The following is a 17,834-nucleotide window of genomic DNA, read 5'->3' on the forward strand; positions in this document are numbered from 1 at the left end:
AGTGAAGTTTTGGAACAGCCTTCCGAGGGAAGTAGTGGGGGCAAAAGACTTATCTGGCTTCAAGACTAAGCTGGATAAGTATATGGAGGGGATGTTATGATAGGATAGTTTAATTTGGGCAATTGATCTTGGATTATCACCAGATAAGTCTGCTCAGTGGTCTGCGGGGAGATGTTGGATGGGATGGGAACTGAGTTACTGCAGAGAATTCCTTCTTGGGTGCTGGCTGGTGAGTCTTGCCCACATGCTCAGGGTTTAGCTGATCGCCATATTTGGGGTCGGGAAGGAATTTTCCTCCAGGGCGGATTGGCAGGGGCCCTGGAGGTTTTTCACCTTCCTCTGCAGCGTGGGGCATGGGTCGCTTGCTGGTGGATTCTCTGCAGTTTGAGGTCTTCAAACCAGTTTTGAGGATTTCAATAACTCAGTCCTGGATTAGAGGTTGTATAAAAGTGGATGGGTAGGGTTCTGTGGCCTGCCTTGTGCAGGAGGTCAGACTAGATGATCATATTGGTCCCTTCTGACCTATGAGTCTATGGAGAATTATGTTAGCTGGTGTTGCCAAGTTAACATTTACATTGTATTACTAAGGCTTCAGAAATGATGCCTAGTTAATCAGTCTCTTGACTAAAGTACCCCATTGAGGCAAATGAATAAAAACTTAACACACTTTTTGGTTTTACATAAATAATAAATAGTGATAAATAGGAACAGTTTGTATTTTTGTGCTATTTTGTCATGTAATTCTGGGTTGCAGTCTTGTGAAATCTCAAGCTAAGCAGTTACACCTGTGAATCCTTGAATGGGAAACCTCCAAGGAAAACGTGTGCCTCAAGATGGTGCTGGAGGTTCAGCAGCTTGGCCAATCAGTGTCCAAATTCAGTGTTGAGAAGCATTTTGCTGTGCAGATGCTGTATTTCTGGTGAGATGTAAGCAAACAAAATCTGAAGTCATGACCATTTGTGATCACTAAAAATTTCATTTCACTTTTTGCAAGAGGGAATATAACTCTGTACTATATTATGTGTTTTTGTCAGTGGAAAACTGCTTTATTAATAAATGTGCTAGAAAAATAATAGATTAAGAAAAACTCTAGCTTTAGTCATTTTGGGATTTTCTGATTGCTGAACTTTAACACAAGATTAAATCTCTCCTATTTTAAAATCAGATTATACAGGGTGAACATCCTTGTTCTTATCCATATTGATTAATGGGCTATATTTAGAGTTCTGATACCAGTGATTAAAGGCTCTGTGTCAATGTTATGTAATTCTTCCTGCAGACTACAGTGGATAAAAATAACTATAAATATTATGGGTTTTAATTTTGTTGTCATGAAAGGGATAATTTATTTAGCAGGAGAAGAGTGGTGTATAGAGAGCTGTGTGGTCTTCAGTCAAGCCTGGTGGATCTGCAAGTTATAGCATTCAAAACAAAAAAAGTGGCAGTGGGAATACTAGGCTAGTCTGTAGAGAAGATGATCAGCTGTGGACAAAATTAATTTGCTAGTGGCCCTTTTTTGTTCTGTATTTTTGGATACTTATGAAGGTATTTCAGCCATTAGACAGATACGAAGCAGGTATGCGCTATGCATATTTTATTGTTTTTTTTGTCCTATGTATTACTTCAGTTGTTCCTTTTTTATAAAGTTGAGGGTACGTGCTTTCTTGGTGCTTGGTCTCTTGAGAGGATAAAATCAATCACAAAAAGTATCCTTCCCTACTCTCCAGAAGACAAAAGTAATTGATAAACTCCAGCATATTATCGTTTAACAGTGTTTTGGTTTCTGCCTTAAAGTAGTAAATGTTTTCTATTTCTGTCTGTCTAAATTTGAATTGTCTGCAAAGCAGCAGTATCCTAATGAGATATATACTTTATAGTGCCTTATAGTGACAATAAATCTAACTTTAGTAATATTAAAATTGATTTTATGTAACTAAAAAACCCCCTAAGACATGATTATTTAAATATTTTCTCTTGTTTTCATTTCTTTTAAGTGTTATGTCTATAGGGATGCACACTTTAACAGTGACATTGAAGTAGTTTTGTTTCTGAGCTAGAAATAAATGATTTCTGTTGGGGAGGAAAAATATTGTTACTAACTGAGAAATGACAAGCTACATTTTTTTACAACAAAAGATGCTCCCTACAGCCCTCCCATGTAAAGCCACTACTGGTCATCCCTGCCAATTTCAAACAGCTTTCAGAATGTAAAGAAGTTGGTATGGTTCCACCTCAAAAGACTGCCTATCAGCAAGAGGTAGAATTGGTATAACTAGATGTTAATGCGTAGCTTCTGTTTCTCTCTTTTTGGTTTCTAGAGCTTGCAAATATTGGAATTTTGGTTCATTGGCAGTTCTGAAAAATAATAAAAAAACCTTAATTTTTTTTGTGTGTATGAAAAAGTCAAATTTCATTTCAGTGTAATGAGCGTTTTTAATATTTTTATTAACAAAAATTGAAATGAAAAGTTGTTTCAAACTGAAAAATCAAAACACTTTATTTAGAAAATGTCAAAACAAAATAATTTGATATTTTTCAGACTTTTTAATAATTGTTTCAATAAAAATATAAGTGTTTTTAGTGTTGTTAAATTTGCAAATTGTGTGTGTGTGGGGGGTGGCTGTGGGGCGGTTGGCCAATAAATTTCACCCAACCCTATTTAGTACATTATGACAGTTCAGTAATTGCTAGAATTATGCTTGGCATATCCACTCACGTTTCTTTTAGAACTAATATACCTCACATTTTGTAAGAAGGAATTTCCAACCCAGTCCTATGATCTTTATTCCACCAAAGCTAATGTTGACTTCATCTGGAGAATTATCTGAGTGAGGAGGGCGTGCAGAATTGACTCAATTGTTGTTTGTTTGTTTTAAAAGGGTGAATCTGTAAAATTTCTCTTTAGAGCATGCCATAAATTAAAGGGAAATGAAATCTATTTCATTCACTCTGTTTATATGGTGAGGATTATTTCTTGCATTGTTCCATATAAATTGAATTGCATTTTAGATTTATTCAGATCAGCGTTTTTTGGTTTTTGTCTTTTTTAATCTCAGTATTACTAACCCAGTCCATTCAGGCCAGACATAAATCTATAGTATAAATTCTGTAATTTAGTTTTGTTGATTAAAATATTCTGAATGTTGATATGTGTTTTGCAGAATGCCGAACTCTGAGAAAGAAAGGTGTAGTGTATTGAGCCATTCTTAATATAGGACTGAAAATGCCACCAGGTAAGAACCTCTACATTTTAAATTTCCAAATGCATTTTATCTTAGAATTGAATATTAATGTTCAGTTACTTCCACCAACTGATCTTCAGTGATGCCTTGGATTAATTCTTGGTCAATGCTCACAGCTGTTTTTATGTTATGTTTTGTTTTATGAACTTTTTTATTTAACATTTGTAGGGTTTATAAAATTGATAGTTAATATGTGAAACAATGTATTTGAGAATTGTCTTGTCATGTATAATAGATAGATGCTTCTACATATATTGCTTCTTTGAGTTAGCTTCATCTGGTTGCCATTGTAAATGGGAACTTTTTCTCAAGTTTCATAAGGTGAAATAAAAGTCTTGATTAGTGTAATTCATCTACGGTGAAAATGCTGCCCTCTGTGCCTAAAAGTGTAATCAGGTGCTGTTGTAATGAACCTAATTATTTGAGCCAATTAACTTTATTTTAACTTTTTTTCCAGCGGAGAGTGAGGCAAAGGCAAAAACCAAGGTTCGCTTTGAGGAAATATTCAGGAGTCATTCTGGGCTAACAGAAAAAAAGAAATCAAAGAAGCAAAAATTTCACTCTCATGAGAATATTGTGGTGAGTTTGATAATCTGAGAACAGTGATTCCGCTTGCCTTGGTGGAAAAAAATCTCATCTCTCTCAGCAAAGGAAGTATGCTTTATCCCTCTCCACAAAAAGGAGATGCTGTAAGCTTCAGCAAGCACTATGAAAAGAAAACGTGGTGTTTGCTTCATAGATACCTTTCATTTTTAATGTATGACTTTTATTAGTTATTGATGTCCATGCTGAACAATAACCCCAGTAGTTTACAACTTACTGTGACCTTGATATACTAGTAGTATAATTCAAGGTTAATGTTAAATGGTGCCTCCTGGCATACCTATAGTTAAAATTGTGTCAACCTATTTTGCTCCACCACGTTTTTCAGTAGAATTTTGGAGGCTATCCTTCGAGCTTTTCAAATTCATATTAACTTCAGTGGGAGTGTCATATGTGAAGGGTTTGCAGGATCATTCCCAAAGTAATACTAGTAGTTAGCTCTTAGAGCAAATACCTCATGTCTGTGAATTTTACAGATGCTTATCAGTTGTCTAGTTGGTAACAAAGGTAAATGTCAGCTTTATTACATTTTCCAAAGCTAGTATCATGAAAATAAGAATATGCAAACAAAATGACATCAAACTAGAACTCCCTCTTCTCTTTCCCACTCATTTCTCTGCTTCTGAACAACACTGAATATGACTCTTCTCTTCTCCCACCCTCCAGGTCATCGTCATCTAACATTCACCCAACTCTTCCCCAACAGCCTTCCTCTCTTGATTTTAATTCATGGCTGTCTCTTTTCTCTCCTCACAATCTCTCTCACTCATTTGTGTTGACTTCAGCTTCCTAGCTCGGTGGCTTTCAACCTTTTTTCATTTGTGGACCCCTTAAATTATTTCTAACAGAAGTCTTAAACCTAGTCTGTGGACTCCCAGGGTGAAAAGCACTGTTTTATGATAATAACAACCTTTCATGGACCCCTTAGACATAGTCTGCAGATCCCCAGGGGTGCGCAGACTACAGGTTGAAAATCACTCACCATTGCCTCTTCATTCAACTTGCAACCGTGGTCAACACTCCCACTCACTAAACTGGCCACTCATTTGACTTAGATTTCACTAACCACTGCTCTCATTTATCTATCTGTTGCTGAGTTCCCCGTCCAGCCAGTAAAAGCTGGCAAATTACAGGAACATCAACACGCTGTATTGGTGACACAAAAAGCTGCCCATGGCAGCGCACAGACCTTAGTTCCTTAGGCAGCTCCAGCCTGTATGATCTTAATTCATTCCACTGGTACGTATGCATTATGATACCATCTTTAATTACATGATCACATACTATTTTTTTCCACAGGACCCCTGCTTCATTCAGTGCACTGCATGGATGGTACTCACTCAGTTGGTAGCTGGTCAATATTTAATTTCATTCTCAGTGTGTGGGCTCAGGCCTTACTGCATACCTTTCAGAGCCTGTTCTGAATACAAAATTATTAATTTCCTCATGGGCCTTTTTTGGTGCTTATCACCATGAAATTAGAGTGTTTCACAAATATTTATTAATTTAATTTTCAAAATACCCCTGTGAGGTAAGTTATCCCCGTTTTACAGATGCTGAGCAGAGCACAGAGAGATTAAGATAAGAAGTGTCCACTAATTTTGGGTGACCGACTTGAGTGCCCAGCAACTGGAATGCATCTCCCAATAAGGCCTAAGGACTGATTTTTTTCAGAGTACTTAGCATTTTATAGCACTTCATTTGTTTAGAGTACGGCTCACATTGACTTCAGTTGTAGGCCCCAGATGTCTAAAGTTGGTCACTGAGAAAATGAACACACAAGTGACTTGCCCAGCAACACACAGGAACTCTGTGTCAGAGGCAAGAGTAGAATCCATTTAATCAGTGTGGTGATTAAGTACCTTAACCATGACACCGTCTTTTTATTATATACCTTCCAACTTCTACAACAAATGAGGCAGAGGTCCTACAGACAACAATTTCCTTTACTGCATAATCCTGATCCAATCCCGAAGCATTATCCTTCCTTCTTACTCAATAAGGCAGAGGTCCCGTGAATAGAATAATTTGTGATCATGTAATAAGTCTGTATCATAATGCATACATACCAGTGACATGAATTAAGGTTGTACATACCGGCGCTGTCTGAGGAACTAAGGTCTGAGCCCAGCCACAGGTAGCTTTTTGTGCCACCGATAGTGTGTTGATGTTCCTGTAATTTGCCAGCTTTTCAGGGACATTATTTGATATAGTTAGGAGTAGCTTCTGTTTTGCGAAGTGTTGTGGCTTAATTTAAGTGGACAAAGGGTTATGTTGTTCAATTTAGGGATATATGTGGGTGAGTGGGTGCTGTAGATGATGAACTGCACAAAGTTTACAAAAAATGTAACACACCAGTCAAAATATCTCAAGTGTGATTTTTGAGATTTCTTCAATGGAACACTTCTTACATATCAGGATAATTTCAGAAAATCAGACATGTAAATAATTAATTCCAAGTTATTTTCTGAAAGAAAACTACTTCCTCAGCTTCAGAGAAGAAGAAAGGTCCTGTCAAAGACAAAACAGTGGCATGACTTTGACTATGGTGTCACTATTGTTTCTCTATAATAATCTGTCTGATAAATAACTTCATCTATTATACTTCGTGGATAAAACCTGCTCAGTACAAATGCAGATGAGGAGGTGGGGTAATCCATCCAAAATCTGTTAATGTTTCTGTATGCTTTGCCTTTTTTCATTTTGTATGTAATGTGCTGCATTTTTTTAGCCCCTGTAAAAATATTTTTCCTTTCTTTCCTTTATCTGTCACTCTTAAAATTACCTGTACATAATCTGCCAGTTCCTTTTAGATTGTTGGCTTTTGTATGGAAAGGATGTTATTGGACTAACTAGCAGGAAAAGGTTAAATTCATATGATGAGTATTTTCATGATTAAATACTACATAGTTTGAAGTACTATCTATGTAACTAAAAATACAGCCACATACTGAAAAGATGTGCGAATACAGGCCTGGCCTTAGGTTTTTTGCTACCCTACATGAACATCATTGCATGCAGTCCCATTCCCTGTCCTTCCATTCATTTACATCCCACTTTTAATAGAATTATTTAATTTAATATTTTAGCGTGCATTTTTTACATTACTATGTCTGGGTTTATGCTTCTTTCCTTACCTTCACACCCTTTTTCTTTATGTTGACTCTATGTTGGTGCATTTTTTCTCCCACTCTGTTTATCCCTCCAATTTATTTTTCTAGTACGAATAATAATTCTCTCAACTCCTCCCTTCTTTCTTCAACATCTCCAATGCCTTTTCTACCTCCTTTTGTAATCTTCCACTCCCCCCCCCGGTCAGTCATGGCTAAAACAGACTTCCTCCTCATCTCAAGGGTAGAGCGGAAGGTTTGGCAGCTAAGATAATTGAGGTGAAACTTGTGATGGAGGCAGATGGTTGGCAGATAGGGAGTAATCAACTTTTCTTGGTTAGCCACATGAAACGTCAACTATATCTTCTCTCATTCTTCAGAGATGGATTTCTAGAAATCAGATTCCAGAAGTGTTTGCCTTTGTAGCTACATGCTTTGTCCATGTCTAGGGTTGGGCCTTCCTGCTTCGTTCCCTCCTTCTCCAACTCCTTTCACAACCCCTCAGGATGACATTTAGTGGCATTATTTAGACAGACCATGTTCTTATATAATGTCCTTAAGTATTTAAAAAAACCAAAAAATCCCCACAAAACAAAAAAACAAGAACCCGAAAGAGAAATACAAAAACTATAAGATTACTTAAAGGAACCCTATCAATCTAAAATTGGTTTGTCTTTGATTTTTTTTTTTAATCTGCGATTCTTACAGGTAACACCTTTGATAGGGGTTCTCAACCTGGGGTTTATGAAAAGGTGTCAAGGGTGCTTTGGCCACTGTGCTGTTCCTAGCTAGATGGGAAGGGAGTCCCAGGATTGTCTTGCTTTTGAAAAATAGGGTAATGGCAAGGAAAAGGTTGAAAAGCACAGAAATAAAATATTTGGACTGGAAGAAATCAGAGGGAGAAATATATATTTTAGTTATTGGGCTTTTTTGTGCGTGTGCATCTGAAAGCTCTTTTTGTATAGTTAGTTCCACTGTTTTCCCCTGTGTAGTTTGTAACATCCCAATCCTACAATGAGCTTCACTTTGGCAACCCCCTGAGCCCACATGGAGCCCCACTGACTTAATAGGAGCCACACACAAGCTCAGGGACATACCTTTGTGGAGCTCAGTGCAGGATCAGACCTGTATTAAGTTTGCTGTGTTGTCTGTGTGGGTTTTTCATTCATCCATAAAGGAAGCGAAACCTTAAAAAAAGTATTTTGCAAAACCACAGAAGTTGACAGAGGGATGCAAAGGGTGGGTGATTTATCTGAAAATACTTTTAACTAAGTTTTTGAAAGTGGACTAGATTTCAGGTTGACTCTGTCCCTTTAATAAGAGTTGTTGATTAATAGAATTTCTTCCATAGTTTTATAAGAGCTGTCATCTTAAGACTTGTCTGTTGTTAAATTTTATCAAGTCTGTCTTTTGGAAAGTGATTTTCATTGCCAAACTTCGGTACACTGCTCACGGTAAAAAGGAGTCCAGACAGGCATTGACAGTTCTAACATTAATATTTATATCCGTTCGAGACATGTTTTGGTTCTGCATTTCATTTCTGCAGATCTTTCAAAATGTATTACATTGACATATCATTATGGAGTAGTCCTGTTCATTGAGGTAGTTTTGAATTTTACTGTGATGAATATATACGTAAGGTTCTTGTTTTAAAAGAACGTTGGAAGTACAGATTTCAAGCTGTCCGAATACAAACACTTATTTTAAGCATGGATGATCTGTTTCTGTTCCATCTGGTACTTGTTAGGTTTAAAAAAGACAATGATTAGATGTCTAATATCATTTTTATATTTCACCATATAGTGTAAACTGATAATGTACTAAACTATTTTTATTATTGTACCATTACATATGATATATACTTAAAATTATGTTCTCTGTTTTTATTTCTAGCTTGACACCTTTAGAAATAATCTTGATCTAGCTAAGGAAAGTGGAAATGATGAGGTAATTATAAACAACACTTATAATCCTGAGGAAAAGAGCCCCCGGTTTACAAAAAACAAACTAAGAGACAAATCCTCAGTTTCAGAAAAAATAAACAATGTTGTTGTTAGTGGAGAAGAAAACAAGCAACCAAAGTCTAACAAGAAGAAAAAGAAAGCAGTGTTACAAGAACAATTTAATGAGGAGGAAAATGTATATGAAACTAAATTGGAGAGTTTTGAAACACAGATTACTGATTTGCCAACGAAAAAAACAAAAAGTAAATCACAAACAGATGCATCTCGTCGTGAAGGTAACAACAAGATAAAAAGTACCTTGAATGAAGTGAGAGATGTAACTGAATTAGAAGAGGAAGAACAGCTAATTCAAGCCTATCAGCTGCAAGTGGCTGAGGATGAGGCAAATATAATTAAGGAGAAAATAAGAAAAAAACTTAAAGAACAGATGTCTGAATTCACCTCCAGTGTTCAAAGCCAAAAAGTTGTATTGAACAATGAGGTGGGCAAAAAGAAGAAAAAGAAGAAAGAAGTGCCAGTTGTATCTGAAGCTGAAACAAGGTATAGTGGTAAATTGTAATCTGTGCATGTATACATCTTAAACAAAATGTTGATTTCTTAAGAATGGGAAAGAATCCTGTGATAGAGCTGCAAGAATTTTTTGTAACTGAACTAGCCAGATGATTTTATGTAGGTGAGAGGGAACCTCTTCCCCATACACACAAAAAACCCTTCTACTGCATGATATCTAAAAATGGTGCCAAGAGCCATACTAATTTGTAAGAACTTACAAAATTGAATGAATTGTTTTTTAATGTTGCAGTACTACATTTAACCTGCCAGTTATGCACTGTGGACTTGACTCCTTGACTGTGTGGCCTTTGGCTTAACCCTGATTAAAATCCGGCATTAATAAAATATTGTCTCAAGTCAAAACTACTTATACACTCAGCTAACAGAATGCATCATTCTCTACTATATTTTGTTTCATGTGAACTGTGTATCTGATCCTGCAAAGATCTTGTTTAAATTTATGTCACAAGACTACTCGTGGAAATCCCCACATGAAAATATTTTAGAAGGTAATACTTAGAATAATAAAATGGAGAGGGAAATTCATGATAGACCGTTAAAGAATGTGTGCTACCTTTATCATTGTAATAGCTAAACAAGACAAAACATTTTTGATGGGATTTTGAAGATGGAGAGCTAATGAATTTGAGGAAACAGGAAGAGACTGTTTCAGAAGTCAAGTCTTTTTAGTGGATTAAAACAGAAATAGTATGTACTTGCTGACAGTGGTGTGTGTTTCATTACAGTGTGATGTCCCTTGCTGAACTACAGCATAACCCAATGGAAGATAATACCAGAAAAAATAAGTCATCAGGAAGACTGCTTGCATCATATTTTAAAGATGAAATGAACACAGAGGAACACGAGGAGGAGGAAGATGTGGAAAAACTGAAACCTAAAATAAAGAATGCAAAAAAGAAATCTAAAAAAGGTTTGTGCAATCAAAATATTATAGTCAAAGTTTTTCATATTGGAAGACTTCGCCGCCGCTGCTGCTGCTGCTAAGTTCTTTTGCTGTTGCTTGTTCCTATCAATGAGACAAAGATGGCTTAGAATATCATCAAAATGTTCAGTAGCAAAAAACTGTTAACTCAGAGTTAATATTGCTTGGTGATATGTCATCTCGTTGCAGAGTTTTGCATTAAGCAAAACTCAAATTTCTGAAAACCAGGAAATGCACAGTTACGGTTGCCCATGCAATCTTAACTCTGCCCTCTTTCAGTAATACCCATTACATCCCATTAACAGACACATCTTTACTTTGTCACCCCCACAGTTTCTGAAATGTACAAGCTCTTCACCTTCATTCGTTCTTATTCACAGGATTCTATCTAAACCATGTCACTGACCCATTCACTGCATCCCCCTCTCCACTATTGTACTTAGGCCTCCACTGCACTGCATCTCCCTGATGTCTTCTCTCCTTGGTTTACCAATGTTTCTGTTGCTATTATTTTCTCCCTCCTATAACTTGACTCACATTCCGTGCTTGGAGTGAAGGTCAACTGTGTTACAGTGGAATAGTGTTGGGATGCAGGGGGATTGGAGTGCACTGGCAGAATTTTGACACCTGTGACTCACAAACAGTAGCAACCTCCAACCCCTCAGTCTAAAACTCCTTTTGCCTTAAGTAGGGGTTTGTGATTAATTTATCCTCAGTTATGTTAAACTGAAGTGTTAGTTCACAGTCATGGGTCTCAGTGAGGTCTGTGGTTCAGCCAGTCATAATTGTCTCTCAGTTTAACAGTAAAAGGAAACCAGTTTCTTGGGAGGGCCTGTAATTCAGGAGCCCCTCTGTCAAATGACCCCAAATGTGGTCTCTACCACTACCCTGCACCTTGTGAGGCATAATAAATTTAAAAATAATCTGATTAGCTGTTCAGATGTTAGACCATTTACAAGAATTGAGCTTCAAAGCATGTAAAATGGTGGGACTGGAAACGCTCTAGCCATTTTTCTGTATTGGTGCATGTGCATTGTTAAAAAAAAAAATTCATTTTCTTTTAATGCTGTTCTCAATTTGAGTCCCCCAGAGGTTAGTGGGTGCTCTGCACTGCCTTGGGTAAAACTTGACAGATTGGGACCATTTTACTCTGCATTACATCAATAGTTTAATCTCTAGCTCTGGGCAAAAGAAATACCTACTGTGACAAAGTTCCTCCTCTACCTTGGTGGGTCCTGCGCTTATTGGCAGATTTGCTCACCTCAGTTATCTTCCCCACAGTCTCAGTCAACTCCTCCTGTGTCTGATCAGGAGTGAGGAGGTTTTGAGGGAACCCAGGCCCACCCTCTATTCCTGGTTCCAGCCCAGGGCCCTGTGGATTGCAGCTGTCTATAGTGCCTCCTGTAACAGCTGCATGACAGCTACAACTCCCTGGGCTACTTCCCCATGCCCTCCTCCAAACACCTTCTTTATCCTCGCCACAGGACCTTCCTCCTGGTGTTTGATAACGCTTGTACTCCTTAGCCCTCCAGCAGCACACTCTCTCGCTCTCAGGCCTGGTCTACACTATGCGTTTAAACCGATTTTAGCAGCGTTAAACTGATTTAACACTGCACCCGTCCACACTACGAGGCCCTTTTTATTGATATAAAGGGCTCTTTAAATCCGTTTCTGTACTCCTCCCCAACGAGAGGAGTAGCACTAAAATTGGTATTACCATATCGGATTAGGGATAGTGTGGCCGCAAATCGACAGTATTGGCCTCTGGGTGGTATCCCATAGTGCACCATTGTGACCGCTCTGGACAGCCATCTGAACTTGGATGCAGTGGCCAGGTAAACAGGAAAAGCCCCGCGAACTTTTGAATTACATTTCCTGTTTCCCCAGCGTGGAGCTCTGATCAGCACGGGTGGTGATGCAGTCCCAAATCCAAAAAGAGCTCCAGCATGGACTGTACAGGAGATACTGGATCTGATCGCTGTATGGGGAGACAAATCTGTTCTATCAGAGCTCCGTTACAGAAGACAAAATGCCAAAGTGTTTGGAAAAAAATCTCCAGGCTACGCAGTGCTGCATGACAAGCGTAACAGAAAGCCAAAGAATCAAATGGACGCTCATGGAGGGAGGGAAGGGGTACTGAGGACTCCAGCTATCCCACAGTCCACAGCAGTCTCTGAAAAGTATTTGCATTCTTGGCTGAGCTCCCAGTGGCTGTAGGTTCAAACACATTGTCCAGCGTGGTTCAGGGTATAGCTCGTCAATTTATTCCCTCCCCCCACCACGTGAAAGAAAAAGGAAAGAAATCGTTTCTTGACTTTTTTCAATGTCACCCTATGTCTACTGAATGCTGGTGGTAGACGCGATGCTGCAGCAGTGAAAAGCAGTATCCGCTCCGCTCCTCTCCCCTCCCCTCCCTGGTGGCAGACGGTACAATATGACTGCTATCCGTCGTCACCATGAGCCCGTGAGTGCTCCTGGCTGGCCTCAGGTGAGGCTGGCCGGGGGTGCCTGGGTAAAAATAGGAATGATTCCTGGTCATTCCCAGTAGATGGTACAAAACGGCTGGTAACCGTCCTCATCATAGCAACTGGGGGCTGAGCTCCATCAGCCCCCTCCCTTTCCCGTGTAAAGAAAAGATTCTGTACTGCCTGGACTATCATAGCAGCGGGATGCTGGGCTCCTCTCCTCTGCACCACTTAATATCCTGCCTGGATTGTCATAGCACCGGGAGGCTGTCTCCCCCTCATTTTATCTCACTAACAAGTCAGTGTTTCTTATTCCTGCATTCTTTATAACTTCGTGACACAAATGGAGGGAACGCTGCCACGGTAGCCCAGGAAGGTTGGGGGAGGAGGGAAGCAACCGGGTGGGGTTGTTGCAGGGGCACCCCCCGTGAATGGCATGTAGCTCATCATTTCTGCGGGATCTGACACGGAGCAGCTGTGCTCTCTGATACACTGGTTCTCTAGCACACTTGCCCCATATTCTAGGAGGGACTGACTCTATTTTTAGAAACCATAAAGGAGGGATTGACTCGGGGAGTCATTCCAGTTTTGCCTTTGCGCCCCCAGGCGACCTCAGCCAGGGGCACCCATGATAGCAGCAGACAGTACAGAACGACAGATAACCGTCATCTTACTGTCAATTTACAGTGGCAGCAGACGGTACAGAACGACTGATAACCGTCTCTGCTATCATGCAAAAGCAAATGAATGCTGCTGTGTAGCGCTGCAGTAACACCTCTGTTAGCGGCATCCAGTACACATACGGTGACTGTAAAGAAAAAAAAAAAAAAGGCTGAACGGGCTCCATGGTTGCCGTGCTATGGCGTCTGCCAGGGCAATCCAGGCAAAAAGAGCGCAAAATGATTGTCTACCGTTGTTTTCCTGGAGGAATGAATGAGTGACGACATTTACCCAGAACCACCCGCGACAATGATTGTTGCCCCATCAGCCACTGGGATCTCAACCCAGAATTCCAAGGGGCAGGGAGACTGCGGGAACTATGGGATAGCTACAGAATAGCTACCCACAGTGCAACGCTCTGGAAATCGACGCTAGCCTCGGACCATGGATGCACACCGCCGAATTAATGTGCTTAGTGTGGCTGCGTGCACTCGACTTTATACAATCTGTTTTACAAAACCGGTTTATGTAAAATTGGAATAATCCTGTAGTGTAGACGCACCCTCACTCTCAGCTCCTTGCACCTTTTGCTCCTAGCTCCTCTCACACACTTCCTCTCCTCTGGCTCCCCCTCACCTGATTGGAGCGAGCTTCTTTTTAAACCCAGGTGCCCTGATTAGCCTGCCTTGATTGGCTGCAGGTGTTCTAATCAGCCTGTCTGCCTTAATTGGTTCTAGCAGGTTCCTGATTACTCTAGTGCAGCCCCTGCTTTGGTCACTCAGGGAACAGAAAACTACTCATCCAGGGACCAGTATATTTGCCCTCTACCAGACTCCTATACCCCACTGGTCTGGGTCTGTCACACTACTTAGAAACTTTTTAAAAAACGGCTATTTTCCCCAGAGCATATCTCCAGAACCCCTATCTCAAATGACCCCAAATTTGGGTCACTAACCCTACCATGCACCCACACGAGACACACCAAATTTCAAAGAGATCTGACCTAAGCACGTTCACTCTAGAGCAGGGGTTCTCAAACTTAATTGCACCATGACCCTCTCCTGACAACAAATATTAACTACATGGCCCCAGGAGGGAGAACTGAAGCCTACACGCCTCCTGCCCCGCAAGACCTGCTGCCCTGTGGTGTGTGTGTGTGTGTGGGGGGGGGGGGGGTGGGCTAAAGCCCAACCCCCACTGCCCTGGGAATGGGGGAAAAGCCAAAACCCAAGGGCTTCCACCCCAGGCAGGGGACCTGTAACCTGAGCTCTGTCACCAAGGGCTGAAGCCCTTGGGCTCCAACTTTGGCCCCAGACCCTAGCGAGTCTAAGCCAGTCCTCGTGACCCCATTAAAACAGGATCGAGACCTACTTTGGGATCCTGACCCACAGTTTGAGAACTGCTGCTCTAGAGGACTTAGAACAGAGGTGGGCAAACTACGGCCCACAGGCTACATCTGGTCTGCAGGACCATCCTGTCTGGCCCCTGAGCTCCCTCCTGGGGTGGCTAGTCACCGCCCCTCCCCTGCTGTCCTGTCTCTCTGCAGTAGTGCTGCCGCCTGGGTAGTGTGGCTGGCTCCAGCTGGGCAGCGGGGCTGCGAGCTTCTGCCGCTTTGAGTGGCATCATAAGGGAATGGGGTGGGGAGGGTGCTGGATAAGGAGCAAGGGGTTGCGGGGAGCAGTCAGGTGACTGGGAGCAGGGGGCGGTTGGATGGGGTGGAGGTTCTGGGGGTGGTGGTCAGAGGATGGGGAGTAGGGGGAGTTGGATAGGTGTGGGAGTCCTGGGGGGCCTGTCATGGGGTTGGGGTGTGGATAGGGGTTGGGACGGTCAGGGGACAGGGAGCAGCGGGGGTTGACCAGAGGTGGGGGTCCTTGGAGGGGGTGTTCGGGGGGCAAGAAGCAGGGGGGGTTGGATAGGTTTGAAGTTCTGAGGAGGGTAGTCGGGGTGGGAGGTGGGAGGGGACAGATAGGGGGCAGGGGCCAGGATGTTTGAGGAGGCACCTTCCTTACCAGGCCCTCCATACAGTTTGGCAACCCAATGTGACTCTCAGGCCAAAAAGTTTGCCCACCCAGACATAGAAAGGTCAACCTTTAAACAAATGATGTGATGCAGCCTCAACTGTAGTGCTGTTCCTATGCCATTATAATACTATAAAGTAGCTGAGGAGGCATTTGGCGTATTTTCTATTTCCTAGTTTTGGGTTGAATTCATGGAGAATTAGATGGGTGCATCAAATTAAAAACCGTAAGTGCCTATTATAGTTTAGGGTATTCAGCTGATTGTGCTAAATGATCTTGTGCTATTCTTGCAATTTGGATAATAAGGTATTTTTAATCACATATAATCATTCAACAGAATATTGTTTAGCTATTGAAATCATAAAAGATAATCGGCATACATACTATAGTTTATTACTGTGGATGACTACTTGTATATTGAAGTTTCAGGGAAGAGACTATGCAAATCAAGAGCAAGAGTTGTGGTTCAATTATTTTTGTTTGATAATAAACACTGGTAGAGAATGCTTGTATTAAAATATATATACATATAGACAAACATATGTATAATGCTGTAAATCCACTGACTTTATTTTAATACTCTATTGCATAAAGAACAGAACTAAATATAATTACTAATATAAAGTTTGCTTTGAAAATGTGATAAATTTTTAATCCTTATAATTTGTCACTAATCTCTGCTTGAAGATCTTTTTTGTTTATTCGTTTTTCTTTGCTTCTAGCATTAGAAGAAAATACAGAAATTTCTGCAGAAAATGTACAGGAAATGAACAGTCCAGAAGTTTGTACTCAATCCAAACTTGCTTTTGATGACAGCCTTGTGTTAGGGGTTTACATCCATCGAACTGATAGACTTAAAACTGATCTCATGGTATCGCATCCCATGGTCAAGATTCATGTGATTGATCAGAAAACTGGTTTATATGTCAAGAAAGAGCATAGGTGAGTTTACTGATTTGTTTCCCCCTGCCCCCTCCCAAAAAGCCCCCCAAACCCTTCACGTGCCTGCTTCTGCAGGAAATAATTACTTAAATAAGCATATACATACATGTTTAACTTTAAGCATGGGTGTAGTCTTATTGACTGCAAATCCTCACACAACTTGCATACTTAAAATAAAGTACATGTGTAAATGTTTGCAGGAATGGGGCCATTGTTTTCTTTCACATTTGGAGCACATATATTATCAGAGTAGCAGTGTAGCTGATCAGACACACATTTGCAATGTGGCTGATTGACTCCTCTCTCAAAACAGAGAGAGATGGCAGAATTGTTAGAATCCTCTTTGAGAATAAGCAAACAAACATATTGAGGCATGAATAAGAGATTTCTTTTTGCTTTTTGGCAAAACATCTGTAAGAATATTGGAATGAAGTCGAGTTCTCCATTCTTCTTACTGTTTCGCTTACCTATTCCCAGCTCTGCTAGTAATTCATGAGGGGCCTGATCCAAAGCCCATTGAAGTTAGTGAGACTTGTATTGGCTTCAATGGTCTATGGATCAGGCCCAATCAAAATGCTTGATTTATTGGGATTTGGAACTCCAGCTTTGCTTATTGCCCTGTACGTCATCAGTTGCATTAAGATCTCCGGTGGTTATTGAATATTCTTTCTAAAATAAAGAGAAGGGCTGTCTTGTACTTTTTTTCTTTACAGTAATTGAAGTAATCATACTATTTTGTTCTTTGCTTTTTTGAAAAACATTGACAGTTGCAATTGGTTGTTTTTAAACAGCAGCCGAGCGGTTTCATCTTTTTATGAACAAGAGCGAGTGGAGCACGTTCTTCCTATTATGACCCAGCCTTACAATTTCCGACAATTTAAATCAACACTTCCAGAATGGGAGGAACAAATCATATTTAATGAACGTTTTAGTTATTTCCTTCAAGATGCTGAAGAAAGCCCCAAAGTAGTCCTGTTTTTTGAGGTACAGATGAAATATTTTACAGTAAATTTTTCAAGTTGCAGTTTTCTGACCATGTATTTCTGGCAGCGCTTTATTTGATTTACAGTTATATTGTTGGAATGCCATAGTTTTTTTAAGAGAATATAGATTATGATGGAGATTTTAAAAAACACTCAGCATTGGCCAGCTGTTCTCTCATTGAAGCCAATGGAAGTAAAATTAGGCCAATACTAAGCAGTTTACTAAGAGAAAACCCCTCCCTCAGCAAGATTCTGTTCTGGGTAATAAATAAATACTTTGGTGAATGTGTCTTATTGACACAATCAGAATGCTTCCAGGAAGGACTGAAAGGGGCATGCCACACTAGGAGCT

General features: G+C 40.2%; 1 protein-coding gene across 5 annotated transcripts in view; it reads left to right on the top strand.

Annotated features, from left to right (window-relative positions):
• The window catches only part of AHI1 (Abelson helper integration site 1), a 197,158-nt gene that overhangs the window by 5,095 nt on the left and 174,229 nt on the right, over positions 1-17,834 (top strand). For all 5 annotated transcript variants that reach the window (XM_050949466.1, XM_050949471.1, XM_050949469.1 and 2 more), the window contains 6 exons: positions 3,162-3,233; positions 3,700-3,821; positions 8,849-9,459; positions 10,218-10,402; positions 16,280-16,499; positions 17,291-17,483. In XM_050949466.1, coding sequence (XP_050805423.1) covers positions 3,224-3,233; positions 3,700-3,821; positions 8,849-9,459; positions 10,218-10,402; positions 16,280-16,499; positions 17,291-17,483 — 1,341 coding nt within the window. In that variant the 5' untranslated portion in view covers positions 3,162-3,223. The remainder of the gene's footprint in view (positions 1-3,161; positions 3,234-3,699; positions 3,822-8,848; positions 9,460-10,217; positions 10,403-16,279; positions 16,500-17,290; positions 17,484-17,834) is intronic.

This window comes from Gopherus flavomarginatus, chromosome 4, assembly GCF_025201925.1.
Source record: "Gopherus flavomarginatus isolate rGopFla2 chromosome 4, rGopFla2.mat.asm, whole genome shotgun sequence".
NCBI lineage: Eukaryota > Metazoa > Chordata > Testudines > Testudinidae > Gopherus > Gopherus flavomarginatus.